The 17,790-nt window shown below is 39.8% G+C and overlaps 2 protein-coding genes across 7 annotated transcripts in view; both read right to left on the bottom strand.

Moving 5' to 3' along the window:
• The window catches only part of CFAP69 (cilia and flagella associated protein 69), a 76,955-nt gene extending 66,007 nt beyond the window's left edge, over nt 1-10,948 (bottom strand). For 3 of the 6 annotated variants that reach the window (XM_050785314.1, XM_050785315.1, XM_050785318.1), the window contains exons 1-2: nt 10,579-10,948; nt 359-418 (exon numbers count right to left, since the gene is read on the bottom strand). In XM_050785314.1, the coding sequence (XP_050641271.1) occupies nt 359-418; nt 10,579-10,698 (180 nt within the window). In that variant the 5' untranslated portion in view covers nt 10,699-10,948. Of the gene's footprint in view, nt 1-276; nt 296-358; nt 419-10,578 lie in introns of those variants that run through there. The other 3 variants (XM_050785316.1, XM_050785319.1, XM_050785321.1) reach the window with 2 other exon arrangements.
• Nucleotides 10,949-16,656: 5,708 nt separating this feature from the next.
• Nucleotides 16,657-17,790, bottom strand: part of STEAP2 (STEAP2 metalloreductase) — a 28,328-nt gene continuing 27,194 nt past the window's right edge. Inside the window, exon 7 of the mRNA XM_050785326.1 lies at nt 16,657-16,888. Within this exon, the coding sequence (XP_050641283.1) occupies nt 16,875-16,888 (14 nt within the window). The 3' untranslated portion in view covers nt 16,657-16,874. The remainder of the gene's footprint in view (nt 16,889-17,790) is intronic.

The raw sequence follows: 17,790 nt of genomic DNA, 5'->3' as shown, positions 1-17,790 counted from the left end.
ATTAGTACACCACAGTACCTTGTTTTCTACCATTCCCCTCCTCCAATCCTACTAGGTAACAAGCACTTAACAGACGCTAGATGATCCTTTCTCTACTCTTAGGATTCCTTCTGGTACAGCCACCATGGGTTTGTCCATCTCATAAAAGCAAATCTACTGTCTTCCTCCAGTCTCCCCACTTCATTAAATATATTCATACTAAATTTAAACAGTCCTTGAATATAAGATATGTACTATTTAAAATGTTTTCAACAAAAGGACATAAATGAGACTTACATTTGAAGGGATATATGTTACCTTTCAGGGAAACAGTTTGTAAGTAATGCAGCGGAGTAATTTTCTCTCAAAGCTTACTCACTTTATCAGTCTCTTCAAGGAGTTTGATGACACGATTAAGGTCCATAGGCTTGAAAACACCCTAAAAAACACACAACTCTTACTATTCTATATCATCTTCTATATCAATAAGTCATATCTAACACACTAATTTATATGATACTTTCCCTTGGTAACTTAAAAAACGTTTTATGACACTAAGATAGTAAGGGGAGAATGAAAAGTAGATGAAAACTTACAGGAATAAATAGATTTTTGAGGGAAAAGACCCCTCCTGAATTCTAGTATTTCATATAATCTTGACGTTTTAAAATTTCATCAGCCCTGAAGGGTCCAAGAAAATATTTAGAATAATAGTACTTCCACACGTTGAGAAATAAAATTATCTTGTACTTGTATACACATTACACTAAGTTTGCCTATGCAGATACATGGTAAGAGCAGCTTCTAAACTACAGGTAGGAGATTGCTTTTCTCAACTAGGTATCCCCTTATCTCAGTTAGTACCAGCATTCTTCCAGTCATCCACATTTAAAAAAAACAGGAACTTCCAAGTTCTACAGATTTTACATCTTAAATATTTCTTGAGCCTATTCCATCTTACTGATTTATTCAGTTCTTAGCTCTTACTTAATTTCAGGTGGTTCCTGCTGTTCTCTCTGACTCCACTCTTGCACCCTTCAACACCATCTTCTATTCTACCATCAGAACAATAAAACTCAAATCTGAACATGACCCATCTAAACTATTCAATGACTCCCCATTAATGCCTCTCACATCTCCTCTGTTTTCACTCATGTTGTTACATTCCTATTCCTCTCCTTGGTTAATTCCCACAGGTCCTTCAAGACGAAGCTCAGATATTACCTTCCCAAAGGATGAAAAAATGCTAGAAAAATGCTGTGCTCTCATAGCACCCTAAGTTTATATCCATTAAAATTACCATTGCATTGTTCTGAAAGGGTCTACATGTTCGTTCCCCAACACTCTCTGCCCCAAAGTTCTCTTAAGAGCAAAAATTCTTAGCAAACTATCACAAGAACAGAAAACCAAACACCGCATGTTCTCACTCATAGGTGGGAACTGAACAATGAGATCACTTGGACTCAGAAAGGGGAACATCACACACCGGGGCCTATCATGGGGAGGGGGGCGGGGGGAGGGATTGCATTGGGAGTTATACCTGATGTAAATGACGAGTTGATGGGTGCAGCACACCAACATGGCACAAGTATACATATGTAACAAACCTGCACGTTATGCACATGTACCCTACAACTTAAAGTATAATAATAATAAATAAATTAAAAAAAAAAAAAACGCAAAAATTTTTGCTTTCAGGCACTCCCAGAATCCAACACTGGGCCTGACATATAATATTGTTAGTTGCTTAATAAATACTTGGAAAATGCAACCAAGAAGAGGCTATATTATAATAAAGTTATTCATTGGTAAACGGGGAAGGAAATGGGTACTATCATCCAAAATTTAAGTAGTAGACCCCGAGCACCCAAAGCAATCCTGAACAAAAAGAAAAGAGCTGGAGGCACCACACTACCTGACTTCAAAATATACTGCAAAATTATAGTAACCAACACAGCATGGTACTGGCATAAAACCAGATACATAGGATAATGGAACAGAACAGAGAACCCAGAAATAAGTCCCTGCATTGATAGCCAAATCATTTTCGACAAAGGTACCAAGAACATACAGTGGGGAAAGAACAGTTTCTTCAATAAATGGTGTTGGGAAAACTGGATAGACATATGCGGAAGCATGAAAGTAGACTCCTATGTCTCACCAAACAAAAAAATCAAACCAAAATGGATTAAAGACTTAAATATAAGACCCTAAACTATGAAGTCACTAGAATAAAACATTGGGGAAACACTTTAGGACACTGGTCTAGGCACAGGTTTTTCTGGGTAGGACCTCAAAAGTGCAGGCCACAAAAGCAAAAATAGACAAACAGGATTACACCAAGCTAAAAAGTGTACCCACAGGAAAGAAAACAGTTAATAGAGTGAAGAGACAACCTAAAATATGGGAGAAAATATTTGCAATCTATCCATCTGACAAGGGATTAATAACAAGAATATACAAGGAACACAAACAACTCAATAGCAAAACAAGGCTGGCCGCGGTGGCTCACGCCTGCAATCCCAGCACCTTGGGAGGCAGAGGCGGGTGGATCACCTGAGGTCAGGAGTTCGAGACCAGCCTAACAAACATGGTGAAACCCTGTCTCTACTAAAAATACAAAAAAAATTAGCCGGGTGTGATGGCGGGCACCTGTAATCCAGATACTCGGGAGGCTGAGGCAGAAGAATTGCTTAAACCTGGGAGGTGGAAGTTGAAGTGAGCCAAGATTGCGTCACTGCACTCCAGCCTGGGTGACAGAGTGAGCCCATCTCAAAAAACAAACAAACAAATACAAATAGCAAAACAAAACAAAACAAAAAACCCCAACAACAACAAAAAAGAAATGATCCGATCAAAGGTAAAGTATGATGATACAGAGATCTACAAATTCTAAGTGTGGTTTTGACTATATTTATCTTGGGGGTTAATGCCTTGCTACCTGACATTTTATTCTTAATTCAGTGTTATGTCACAGTGCTTACCCCCATTACAGGAGTTAAGCTCTCCCAGTTTTCTTTGTATCCTCTGTCCTGCTTTCACGCTTACTTCTACTTTAAAATAAATGTTGGAAAAGATGATGTAATGATGATATAAAAGATATACAAAAGGGAAAAAATCCTACTTATTCCTATCATGTAGTAAATGACATCTATTTTTATTTTTATATATTTTGTTTTTCCTTACATGCATAAGTATTTCACATAATTTCACTTAATTAATACCATGGCAGCTTCTGAGTTTTAAATCTGCAGTACATACTTTTCCATACTTCTACATAATCATTATTACATTGTCTTAGTTTTAGTATTTCCTTGCCCTTAAAAATTACAAATTCATATATTCTGATCTTAAAACATTTCTCTCAAAAGCAGTTAAAAAAATTAATCCTAACTGAGATGTCATGGCATCAAAAACAATTTGTAATGAAACATACTAACTTTAAGTCTGTGGAGTATCTGAATGAGCTCATTTACTCAAAATTATATTGATTTTTATTTATTTTTGACATGGAGTCTTACTCTGTTGCCCAGGCTGGAGTGCAGTGGTGCAATCACGGCTCACTGCATATCCCAACCTCCCTGGGCTCAGGTAATCTTTCCACCTCAGCCTCCTGGGTGGAGGAGCTGGGACTGCAGAGGCACATCAGCCCACACTTTGCTAATTTTTGTTTTTTTTTTTTGTAGAGATAGAGTGTCGCCATGTTGCCCAGGCTGTTCTGGAATGCCTGGGCTCAAGCCATGTGCCAGCCTCAGCCTCCCAAAGTTTTGAAATTACAGGCATGAGCCAACATGCCCAGCCATTTTTACTTTTAAAAATAATTTTAAAAAGGATTTACTAAATACTAATCTATACCTGGTCTTATGTTACCATTAAAAATTGTTAAATATTACTGTTAAATAGTTAAATTTACTGTTACCAAAAATTTTGGTAAATAGACTTCTGCCTTTTAAGATTTGGGGATTTGGCAGTGATATCCACCACTACACCTCAGCTGTCTTTTTTCTTTTCCTCCTACACTCTCAAATTATACATACACACACACACACACACACACACACACAGTGGGTTTTTCTTTTCTGGTTTTCTGAAATATTTGCTTAGAGGGTTAGACTGGGATATTGGAATGAAATGTCAATGCTGGAATATATATATATATATATATATTTTAAGACTAATCAAGGGAAGTAGTGGGAATGGAGAAGGAAGAAATCTGTAACTGGTTGTAATCAATTAGCTGTAAACAGCACTGCACTTGGGCCAGCCCAATGCAGGATTTTCTTTCTAATATTTGTGTGTATTTTCATATTTTTTTCTCCAAATGACCAGGTATAATTTTTAAAAGAACAGGGAGTAGTAAAGATTAAAGCATAGATTCCTCTTAGATTTATCTTGCGTTACCCATTTGATGTTACTCTAGGTTTTACCTGCTTGGCAGATTTTTAAAGATTTCTCTCTCTCCCTCCAGCTTCCCTAGACTTTTCCTCCTTCTATAACTATTTATTAGTAGTTTTTTTTGTTGTTGTTGTTGTTTCAGGAATTGTGCGAGATGTGGGGAATAACAATGTCCTCATCTCATGCAGCTATTGGTCTGGCATGGGATTTTACAGAAGGATTTGTATGTAACACAAGGATCTTAAAAAGCCATTGAACGGTTTGGGACTGAACATATAAACAAAACTGGTCAGACTATATGTGACAAAATAACTCTGGCCGACAACCTCTGCAGCAATTGGCTCAGAAAAGTCAGGATTTGGTCAATGACTGCCAGCTTTCCTGGTTTTTGTTCCTCTGTTTCCAACTTAAGACCAACCAGAGAAAGCCAAATATGCCTTCCAATTCAATCACAGAGGATACCCTGCTTCTAGCTAGCCCACCTCCAGGTTTCCCATGTCAGCAACCTACAATTAGAGTAGACCTGAAGTCTCCCCCACATCTTTTTTGTTGTTGTTGTTCCACTTTAAAGCTTTCCAGGCTGCATTGGAGTCTTTGCCAAAAAGTGAGAGTGGCTGACTCCCTCCCTATAGCAACTGCCGAATAAACAGTCTCTGTTTATCGTGGTAGTCTTCATTTATTTCCACAATATTTAACCAGAAGAATTTAATTATGAAAAGATCATCTTGTATGCTGTGTGAGACTGAACTGGAGAAGACTGGGTTGGAGGTAGACTGTAACTTTGGGCCTTGAATAGGTAGCAGCAACTGGTATAAACAACATCAAATGGAATTAAAAACATCTAAAGAGGTAGATTCAGCAAGACCTAATAAGTGACTGGATGCAGTGGGAGAAAGAAGGGAAAAGCTGAAGATAATCCCTGGCTTGAGGAAGTATATAAATGATTTCACTATTTCCTGAGACAGGGAAAGCTGGAGGAAGAGGTTTGTGTTGGCGGTTGGAGATGAGAAAAATTTGGGGCAGAGGTTTCTGAATCATAGGCTTAACATGATAATTGAAGATTTGGGGTAAATGAGATCATACAAGCAGAGAGTAGAAACAGAACATACATATGTAAATATCAAAATACTGTCATCTTAAGATGTTTATGGAGAAATTGTAAAAGCATTCACAAAACCTTTTAAGATCAAAAGTTTAATAAATTGCTTTGAAGAAAATTAGACTTACTTCATTCAAATAATAGGATGAACTTATTTCCCACTTTACCCAGGGACATTTCAGAGGGGAGAAACCTGCTCATTTGATACTCAGTTACAGGGAAAGAGACTAACACTTATAGTGGTCCTTTTATATGTCTGGCATTTTTCATCTCAATTAATCTTCAAATCTACCAAGTAAAGGTAGTACTATTATCCCTCTTAATGAAACTGAGGCCCTGGGACCTAACTTGTTAAAGCCACATAGCTATTAATAATAAATCGGCCAGCAGGTCTGTCTGATGTAGAAACTCTGGTTCTTTGTTCCTTAGTTCTCTGCCTGACTCCTCAATGGACAACCAAGGAGTCTCTCTCAATTTCTCTCTCTCTCTCTCAAGAGATGGGAGTCTCCCTATGTTTGCCCAGGCTGGCTTCGAATTCCTAGGCTCAAGCGATCTTCCTCCTTTAGCCTCTCAAGTAGCTGGCACTATAGACACATGCAACCAACTACACAGGTTATTTCTTGCAAAAACTCTTAAACAAGGCTAGACAATTTTAAGCACACAGTTCATGGAAGTATTACAGACAGTGACAGGATATGACATCGACTAAAAGATTGTGGAAGTTCTCACAGGTTCTCAGAGGGAAAGCAAATTTGAGCAAGGAAGTTCAGGCATGATACCTATGCCAGTCAACTAATCACTATATAAATTGTTACTCAAAGTGGGAAATGAGGTCCTCCAACTAGCTGCATGAGCATCACCTGGAAACCTGTTAGAAAAGCGGAGTACTGGGGTTCATCTAAGACCGACAGAATCAGAATCCACATTTTAATAAGATCCCCATGTGCTCCATATGCACATTAAAGTTTGAGAAGCACTGCTCTAAAGGGGGTTGGGATTCTTTAGAATGAGGGGAACAACATTAAATAGAAAATAAAGGGTAACCAATTAGATATCTTGTGATTTCAACATATGATTAAGGTGAATTTCACTGCCAATCCCATCACTCTCCAAGGGATGAAGCACTTGTTAAACCACATTACCTCTACCTTCCTGTAGGAAGCCAGACACACATAAACACTGGGATTAATACTAGAAAAACAATCCGAGAACTATCTTCCTATTTGGTAGGTTTTGATACCCAATGTATTAGTCTGTTTTCACACTGCTATAAAGACACACCCGAGGCTGGGTAATTTATAAAGGAAAGAGGTTTAATTGACTCACAGTTCCACCTGGCTAGGGAGGCCTCAGGAAAAACAATCATGGTGGAAGGCAAAGGGGAAGCACCTTTACAGGTGGCAGGAAAGACAGAGAGAGAGAGAGAGTAAAGAGGAAGAGCCCCTTATAAAACCATCAGATCTCCTGAGAACTCACTATCACAAGAACAGCATGGGGGAAATCACACCTATGATCCAGTCACCTCCCACCAGGTCCCTCCCTCAACACCTGGGGATTACAATTTGAGATGAGATTTGGGTGGGGACACAAAGCCAAACCATATCACCCTGTAAATATCATCTGAATTTATTTAATAATTTAATAAAGCTGTTATGACAAGAGTCATTAATAATAACAGAAAGTTGCCATTTGTGGGGCACTTGGAATGCATGTGCTGGGCACTGTGCTAAATGCCTTACAAATACTTTAATTCTCACAATAATTCAATGAGGTAGGCATTTCTAAAAATATCTTTTACAGATGAGGAAACAGACACAGAAAGGGCAAGCAATGTGTCCTAAGTTCCTCACAATTAGAAAATGGCCACCAAAATTCTGGTACTATTTTATTGTTTCAAAACTGGAAAGATATGATAAATCACTTTAAAAAAGAAGATGCTGGAATCACTACAGTAGGGATTATCAAAATTTTTATAGAGAGAAAATCTGAAGATAGAATACTTACATAGAATATGTCTATCAGAAATTCACAACATGGAACAAAAATAACAATTCAAAATCCCAGATTCCTAAACTATTGTTTCCCTATTTACTAATAACTTTACTCATAACCTATATTTACATTTTCCATAATTCCATCAAAAAACATTTCAAAGTTACTAAAGTTAGAAAAATCTAATACTCTAGGAATACCATTTGTAGTAGCTTAGAGAGAATTTATAAGAGCTATTGCCTTTTATGAAAGTTATTTTTGTGAAAGATGCAGGAAAAAAATACCACTTAATGCAGAAGTAAATCATACACACGGAAAAATCAGCAAAATAACCCGTACATTTTACCTGCTGCCTTAGGCAGTAATATTCAAGCCTATTTCCTTAATTACATAAACTAAGGTTAGGGTAACTGAAAGGTTCAATTTAGGTCTGTAATAAAGAAAATGATACAAAACAGCTATTAAAAGCCTAGGTAGCCAAAGTAGCATTTCTATATTAGGAAATCCAGCTGCAACTGAGAAACATCTCTCAAGGGATAAAGTGAGAAGACCAAAATCTGCATTAAAGCAAATAAGATGTCAGGGGCATCCAGTCTCACTCTCACATCCTGGAAGCCAGTGGGTACAATCAGAATTCTAGAGAATCCCTTAGCTTTAAGGCCCAAATAATTTTAGGAGCTCTAGTTCCCTGGATAAAGGATGATGTTGATAACTGCTTGTTTTCAATATATAGGTCACTGTATAAGTTCTCTATATTATTATATAAGTTTGCTATATATATTATCTCTTTTTTTTGTTTGTTTGTTTTTTTTTTTTTTTGAGACGGAGTCTCACTCTCTTGCCAGGCTGGAGTGCAGTGGCGCAATCTTGGCTCACTTCAACCTCTGCCTCCCATGTTCAAGTGATTCTCCTGCCTCAGCCTCCCCAGTAGCTGGGACTACAGGCGTGCGTTACCCTGCCCATCTAATTTTTGTATTTTTAGTAGAGACAGGGTTTCACCATGTTGGCCAGGATGGTCTTGATCTCCTGACCTCGTGATCCGCCCTCCCCGGCCTCCCAAAGTGCTGAGATTACAGGCGTGAGCCACCATGCCCGGCCTATATATATTATTTCATTTAATCTTTACAATGGACATGAGTACTATCATTATCTCCATTTGATAGAAAGGTTAAGATACTTGCCTTTGGTCACATAGCTGGTAAGTGATGATCTGACAATGAACTGAAGTAGATGTGATACTCTCATCTTTAGCCACTAGGATATACTGTCTCGGAAGCACAGACAGGCAGAAGAGAAGTTTGCAAATGTGCAGTGGTTGAAAAAAACTGGAAACAGTTCTGAGGATCTTTCCTAAACTGGCCTAAGGCAGAGGTCTAAAAGGTTATCATTTTTTCATTCTAGGGTCTCTAGACTCCCACTCCATGAGTAAAGAAACTGAGTAACTCAGTTAACTTCTCGTGAACTTAGGGTTCTCGTTTGTAAAAACAACCACAGGCAAAAAACAAGAAGGCTGAGGATCACTAACATTTCTCCCAGCTTTAAAAAGTTCCTCTTCTAATTCTCCTCAGTACTTCGAAAATGTTACTACTCCTAGAATTAGTTATTAACAAGTCGGAAACATGAATTAATGCAAATTGATTGATTTCTTCTTGGAAGAGAATCCTAGGCCCTGGAAAGAGCCATAGTAACGAAAGAAAAGAAAGAAAATTAAAAAGGGGAGAAAATGCATACACATATACACAAGTATACTTGTTTTATTTGGTATGTTTTGGACTATTTTGGCAATGGCTTTTAAAAAGTGTTTCTCCTAAAAAAAAAAAAAAAAAGAGCTACTCTTGCTTGCCTTGTAGAGCATTGCCCAATTTTTCTTGGAGCAAGTAAAGGAAGACTGAGAGCCATCAGTTATCAAATTCACATACTTTCCAGTTTTGCCCGGTGCCTGGGAGTATGGCTGTACTGTTGATCTTTCTTGCAGTCCAGGGAGTGGAGAGCTATTGTTCCTCAAAATTCTCTCCGCCCAGATGGGAATAGGTCAACAAAATGGATTAGGCAAATTCCCCTAACACCTATTTCTCCTCATGCAAAGTGCTGTTGCTCCGCAGCTTACTGCGTAAATGTCAGACCTCAGAGAGCTCAACTCTATTCCCATGGTAGAAGAGGTCCCCAGTCAACTGACCACTCCCAAGGAACTCTACAAGGCTCCAGGATGTGAACGCAAGAGACAGGGTTCCTGACGCAGCCTGAGATTTGAGGAGCCTCAACAGGAATTCCCACAGTGGCCCCACACCATTAGTGTGAGGCAGTACAGGGTTCCTCCAGGAATTCGCGGCTTTTAAGGCACGATGAAGGCTCTCTGGGGGAGCAATGGAATCCTAGTAGGATACAAACAACTTGGGGTTTCTAAACACCTCCGCCTCGAATGGAGATCCAAGGCCCTCAAGTGGAATTTCTCAACAGATCAACTTGCAAGAGTGAATTTTGTATTCATAACAAAAGCAAACCCAAAACCAAATACAGTACAAGCACAATAAAACAAATCAACTCTATTCTCTCCCAGTTCTCTCCGACCCGACCTATAACAACCAGCTTCCAATTTCAAATTTTAAAAATGCTTAATTTCTAATTTTAACAGCGTTTTCCTCCCCTCTGGGTGCAGGCTTTAGTCGCAGCAAATTTAAGCATGGGAAAATTTACACCTATATCAAGAACATCACTGGATAACAGGAATCTACATATTAAAAAGTTCAGTGCAAACTGATCAGGCCATCAAATCAGATTTTGCTAAGAATGATTCCTTTCCTCCCAGAAGTTCTGTGACCACTTTTCGAAGAAGTGCGGCAAAGCCCCGCTTAGTTTGCTGGGACCCTCCAGGAGGACCACACAGCGCTGGTCCCCGGACAGGACGGTTGACAACAACCAGCCCCTCACAACCGGTGCAGTTCGCAGGGGGTGGGGGATCGGGATTAGCTCTGCGCTTGGAATCTCCATCTCGCGGCTTCCCCCATTTTCACTCCTGTCCCCAATTCCGCCCTTGCCACCCCCAGGTCTGGACCCCGTCTCGAGACCTCATCCCCACCCCCTCCACCTCTGAAAGCCCAGACACCTGCTCATACCTGCGCCTCATTGTCCTCCGTCACCACCCCAACCACCGGGATTTGACTGGAACTGCTAGACTTGTTCCTGATGCCGGATTCCCGGGCCTCGGCAGTCGCCGCGGCTTCCTTCGTCCACATGGCCTGTGGCGGCAGGGTGGAGAGTTGTGGGATCTTCCTGTCCTACAGCGCGCCTGCAGCCGCTGGGCCCAAAGAGGCCCCGCCACTGAGAAGGGAAGGCAGCCTGAGAGTCGCTAGAGTCGCGAAAGGTCCCAAAATTCCGCCAGGGGCCTAGGCCACCGCCATACAGTCCGCTTAGCGCCGCGGCCGCCCCTCAGCTGTCGCAGGCGTCTGATCTCCGGCCGGTTGTTAACACAAGCCGCGCGTTGCTAGGGGGCGGGGCCAGAGGCTACGGACAGCCGGAGAGCCAAACCACCTGAAGCCTAATTGCACTCCGCTCCTGGCAGGGCGGGTTTGCAGGGTTGCGGTAAGGAGCCTGCAGGAGGCACCTTGGTAGGCAGCGGGGAGTGGTGCCTTAGGCGCCCAGTGTGTTTCGGTCTTGATAGTCTTGCTTCAAACAGGCATGAGTGGGTGGAGGGGTGAGGGATGTCTATGGCATACCTTAGGCGTGATACGATGGACGGATAGTGTTGAAAGCGTTTCTCTCACCCCAGGGAAATGACCAGTTTTGCTTACATTCCCCAGCTTTTGTCTGTACTTTAGTGGCCCAACTAGATAGTTAAACAAACATAAAAGGTATTGTACAAAATGTTAAAAAGGCTTTTGAGTCAGATTATTGAATGTAGAGCGAGTTATCCCTGGAAGTCCCACTTTTCTCATCTGTAAAAGGATTGTTGTGAGGATTGAATGAGATGACAGTGTTTGTTAAGTGGTGCTTGGCATAGCACCCCTTATGGTCAAGATTATCATTATCTTTATTACTGCTTGAGAACTAAAAATTAAATCCTAAGCCCCCCGACCAACTGAACGGACCCCCTTTTGGCCAAGGGGACCCCCGATAAACCTTAAAAGCTGAATTCCTGGCCCTGACAGGACGGAAGGACGGACACGCCTCGCTATAACCGCCAACCTCCTCCCTTTTCACGCCCCCACACACTCCTCGTTTTTTGAGACATGGTCTACTGTGTGCCCCAGGCTGGAGTGCAGTGGCAGGATCGTAGCTCTGCAACCTCCAACCCCTGGCTCAAATGATCCTCCCGCTTCAGCCTCGGGAATAGCTGGGACTACAGGTGCACATGCCACCAAGCTCGGCTCCCCGTCCCTTTGAGGGCTTAGACTCAACAACTGACGAGCATTAATGTTAAAATAGAGATCAGAAGGCTAACAGAATGGACTCTGTGGCACTAACAAATTATAGGCAAGACCTAAGGCCATGCCAGGCAAGAGTTAAGTCATTCACACCTACACTTAAAGAATAACCTATGTTTTAATTGCTGCAATGTTTTTCTTTTTCTCTAGCTGCTAAATAAGAACTGCTCTCGACATAAGCAATATTGAAGTAATTGCAGCTCATCCATGGCCAGATGTTGACTAACAAGATCCTCCTGTTCCACAAGTCATAACTGCAGGTTTGATTGGACAAGGGACTGATTCAGTACCTTTCCCCTGATAAAAGACCACCCACCATGGACTGGTTCTGGCAGGTTTACAGAGACCAAGTACTAGTACATTCACGTCTCTGCTTCTCCTTTTGATGTATAGGGACTTAATGCATTTAAATGTTAAGTTTCCACTCCACAGTGAGCACAGGATGCATGTCACATGCATGTTTATTCAGCACCCCTCTTAGTGAAGATTCACAGCTCCTCTTAAATCTGTTGAATATGTCTGTTTAGCCAACTCATTTGGCATAAAGCTTCTGTTCCAACCCCACCTCCTTCAAAGTGCCTGTTGACTGTCTCTGTGGGAGCATGGGCTTCCCAGCCTGCAGAATGGCCAGCCTGCAGGTTGTAACTCATTATAAGAAATAAAGTCTCCTTTCTAAATTTATAGATCTCATGATTTTTCAGTTGACATGTTGTTGCCTATGCATTGTAGCCTGAATAATAATACAAGAAGGGTCAAGACTATAATAGAAAGCTTCTCATGATGATCATCAGTATAATTTAATAACTCAAACACCGTAACTGTGAAAATTAAGAAAAACTTTGACTCTTTTAATCTGTTTTTTAAACTTTCAAAAATTATTCAAGATTTAAATGTACATTTTTGTATCGTCCATAGAATTTATGAATTTAAAATCACGTATAAACTCAATGAAAATAAATATTACTTCATTTCTCAGGACTTCTCATTTCTAGAATGAGGTTGATAAGTGATTTTGAAGGTTCCTTCTACCTCAGACGTTGAATATTTCTGGCCCTAAAAGAAAAATGGGAACACTAGATTGGGACTGGCAGCACTTGATTGTAAATCCTAGCCAAAGAGACCGAGTTTTGTTGAGAGAGTAGTGAGCACTTCTAGCACCTGTTTCCACACTTCTAGTCATTCTTCCACTTTTCTCATTCTCAGCCTTCTGAAACTGAGATCACTGACACTTGGGGTCAAAGTCTATTAACACTTTCCATTTCTCATCCTGTTGTACTAATCTGTAGTATTTTACATTGTTGACCCCTCTCCTCTTTTTCCAACCCCCTTGCCTAGGCTTCCACATTCTTTTTGTTTTTCTTTCATCTCTACAGCTACTCATTGGTATCTATGGGCCCAACACACTTCTGCTGCACCACTCTGCTACCTAGCTACTGATCGATATCTCTTTAGAACCACTCTTAGGCCTTACATCTAGAGGGCAGTTTAGTAGGTCTAAGGTTGCTTCCACCTAGGGAAAGTGCAAACTGTGTTAAGTGTTTTATTCATATGACCTTAATTGCTGTTACACAGTCCAAGTAAACCACATCAAAATGAGACCAAAACTACTTGGATGAACACAATGGAGTCCTGTGAGAATGGCATCCCAGACCAAGATGGTGGCAGAGAGCTGACAACTGGATTATTTGCATATCTTTTGTGTGGTCATCCTAGCATCTCAGGATCAGGAAAGATGAAGAGGAGGGAGGGGAAAGGAAAAATTTCCACTTAAAGTAGAGCTTGCCTAGGAGACAGCAACTGATTCTTGTATTTTAACACCACAGGCTGAAGCTGATAAGGGTCTTTAAGCCTCAGTGACCTTAGACAGGCACCTTCCTCACTGGACCTAACTGAAGAGACTTTCCTGACTAGTGAACAATGAGATATTTATTTTATTTAACCAACGACGTAGAGACCTATATATTCATTCTGCCCTATATCCAGAGTGCCAGTTTCCAATGCTTAATTAGCATAAGCCCCATGAGCTCCCCACTTCTAACATTTAAAAACCCCTGACTTTCCCTCCTCAGTGAAATTCTTCATGGAGTAAGTTCTCTTGCTTGGCAAGTTAATAGACTCAGCTTTGTAATTTTTTTTTTTTTTCTAGCTCTAATGGTATTTGTTTTACTCATGGACAGGTGAGAAGGACAAGGATAGAGAGGTCTTCAAACACCCCACAGCCAGCCATCTTGGGTGAATTACTGCAGTTTTCCAAAGGTGCCAGCAGGATTCCTCCTGCATAACATTTGCTTTATGTTGTACATGCCACTGTCTTCAGAGGGCTAATCCCTATGAAATTCAGTTCACATGACATTTTCTAGGAAATCTTTACATCCTCTGTGTTGGGTGCCACCTTGTCTGTCATTCTGTTTTTGTACTCATCACATACTTAATGGTATCAACTGGTTCAGCAACTGGATCCCTTCCTACTGTACTGAGATTCTTGACAGTTACTGTGATATGCACCCCAGACCCTCAGCATACTGTCTAGAGCAGTAGTTTTCAAAACCTAAAGTGTATCAGAATCATCTGGAGAAATAGTTAAAACAGAATCTTGAGCCCTACCTGCAGAGTCTCTGCTTCAGTAAGTCTGGGTGAGGCCCAAGGATATGCGTTTTTAACCAGTTCCCAAACAATGTTGATGCTATTGGTCTAGAGAACATACTTTGGGACTTCCTGGTCCATATCATACTAGTTACTCAAAAAATGTTCATTAAAAGATTTCAAGGATTATAAATTACTTTTTATTTTGATTTGAAGCCAAATTAAAGCATTTTGTAAGTTATCCAAAGTAAGGTAAATACTCCACGTCCTTGCTACTCAAAATGGGGTCCTTGGGTTACCTGCACTGGCATTACTAGGGGCTCTGTTAGGAATGGAGACTCTCTTGCCCCGTGGTGGACCTACTGACTCAGAATCTCCATTTTAACAAGATCCTCAGGTGATCAGTACACACATCAAAATTTGAGAAGCACTGCTCATGTGTGTGTGTGTACTTGTGTGTGTGTGTTGTCACTATTATTGCTTTGGAGTAGTTTTAACGGCCTCCATAAAATTGGCATTCACTAATTATTCCATTTGTGGATTTTCCAAGTCCTTTGTTCCCAAATAATACTGGGCTTACTTTTCTTCTTGGTAAGTGCACAAAGATTAAGCTTCATGAAAGCTTTAACTGTTTATATTAGGTATGTTGACTTAATTTTAATCATTATTCATTGATTCTTCTGTTATGACAAAAAAACGCAGAAGGGTGAAAGGGTGAAATGACTACTGAAGGAGTAAATTATTTCAGCAAAAAGATAAATAGAGAAACATGAGAAATGAGTTATACCTAGAGAAGAGAAATGCTTGAATCTGGTAACAATTCTGCAGAATTTAGTATCTCTGTTAAGTTACAAATTGCAATTTCTTAGTAGCACCTGTAGACTTAAAGATTAACTGGAAGTTTTAATAATATATTGACTTACAATTTTTACTTTTAGAAGTAACAAAGAAAGCTAAATATGTTTTAAAATAAATATATTACAAATAGTGGTTCTATTTTCCTTCTGATTTTTTCTTGTTTATACTCTGCCTAATTAGCAGTGTTTAGTAAAATTATAATTATTTCTAATTATATGAATAATTATATATTCTTGAATTAAGAATGTGTTTAATAAGTATTTTAGACTACATATGAATTTGGTAGTCTCTAATGCCAGATGTTCTACAGATGTTCTAAATGTTCAAGCAAATGTTATTCCTTTCTTAATTAGAGTAATTTATTTTAAATAAAGAATGTTTATAGCACATATGAAATCTAATCATAGTTTTTAATAGGATAGCTTTAGGGAAATTCTGTAACAGAAGAAATGCATACAAAACTAGAGTTTATTACACTTAATTTTTTTTTTTTTTTTTGAGACAGGGCTCACTGTGTCACCCAGGCTGGGATGCAGTGACATGATCTCTGCTCGCTGCAGCCCCAACCTCCCTGGGCTCAGGTGATCCTCCCACCTCCCACCTCTCACCTCCCACCTCAGCCTCCCGAGCAGCTGGAACTACAAGTGCGTGCCACCATGTCTGGCTAATTTTTGTTATTTTTTGTAGAGATGGGGTTTCACCATGTTGTCCAGGTTGGTCTTGAACTCCTGACTTCAAATGATCTGCCCACTTTTGCCTCCCAAAGTGCTAGGATCACAGGCGTGAGCCACCACTCCCAGCCTATACTTCACTGTTTTAAAAAATTTTTTCAGGTTGACAGCATAGAAACAAAGCCTAAAAACAAAACAAAAGTAATTACGTCTTTCCAACAGAATCATTAATGCACATTTGGGAAGAATAAGTACGTGGAACAGAAAACGAAAGTAAAAGAATAGTCACCCCTGAAGTCAACCATTCTGATGAAAATTATACCAACAATAACCCAAACTGCAAGTGATTTTTAAGTAGGAAGCTGCAGGAACTACTCATGTTTAGTGGAAAAGTAAACAGATTATAATAAATGAAAAGAAGAATTTATAAAGCGCTACTTTTACCCAATCAAAGCTTCAGTTCCATGACATGGGAATAATTATATGAAAAAAAATGTTCCTGAGATTTTAGAATAACTATTATTGTGTTTAAATGGTGGGTGGTTATAGTGCAATTATCCCAGGATGGAACTGTCTTTATTGTGGAGCAAGATTAATCAGACAAGTTTGTTCTAATGACATTAATTATTTGAGTTCTATATCTAAATTGACTTGTTCTGATTCTGTGAACCTTGTGTTAGTTTTTGAGGACTGCTGTAACAACTACCATAGACTGGGTGGCTTTAACAACAGAAATTTATTTTGTTACAGTTCTGGAGGCTAGAAGTTGAAGACTAAGGTGCTGGCAGGATTGATTTCATCTTGAGGCATCTCTCCTTGGCGTGCCATCTTCTCCCTTTTACTTCACATGTTCTTCCCTCTGTGCATGCCTGATTCCTAATCTCCTCTTCCTATGAGGACACCAATCATATTGGATTAGGGCCCAACTGTATGACCTCACTTTACCTCTTTAAAGATCCTGTCACCAAATACATTCTGAGGTAGTGTGGGAGTTAGGATTTCAATGTATCAATTTCGAGGAAATTCAATTCAGCCCATAACAGATCCCAATATATTTTGAATTATAACTTGAATTCTTATAAACAGCAGATTCAAGAAAAGTGTATGTTTAATTAAGGCACAAATGGTATTCTTGACTATAGGACACTGATATTTCACACAGTAGTACTAAGTTACTATTCTGATTTAACAGTGTATCACTGTACATTTGATCAATGTGAATCTGCCCATGAGGGGTTTCTCTACTCTCAGGGGTCTTAACAAATCTGGATTTTGAGTCTGCAGGGTCCTGTGCCTGACTTTCTCAAAGTCATCATTTGTCTCTTGTTTCACTTCCCATTAGAAGAATCCACTACCTAAAGTACTGTACTAGTCTAGGTTCCCCAAGCCTGCCATAAATAAACACCAACATTCACCTGCTGCCACTCTATGGGGAGTACTATCTCTGAGAAACAGAAGTGAGGAAAAAAATGGAAGTGAGGCACTAGGAGAAGGGAACACAAACGCAGGTGTTACTGAGCTGGTTATAGGTGGCAACAAGTGCAGTTAATTGCTCGGTCTTTGAGGAGATTTTCATGAAGGTCTTCTGAATTACTGCACTTTAGAACAGCCTATCTGGGGGAAAGGAAGGGAGAATTTATCTGCTAGCTTCATTTTGTGCTGTATCTCCTTGTTCAAAGTTCACTCCTTAAGTAGGGTTGCCAGATTTAGAAAAATTTTAAAAAGTCCATGCTTATAATAAAAAGTAATTTCTTGTTTGTCTGCAATTCAAATTTAACTGAGAGTCCTGTAT

This window comes from Macaca thibetana, chromosome 3, assembly GCF_024542745.1.
Source record: "Macaca thibetana thibetana isolate TM-01 chromosome 3, ASM2454274v1, whole genome shotgun sequence".
NCBI lineage: Eukaryota > Metazoa > Chordata > Mammalia > Primates > Cercopithecidae > Macaca > Macaca thibetana.
This window is presented reverse-complemented; position numbering and strand designations above follow the sequence as displayed.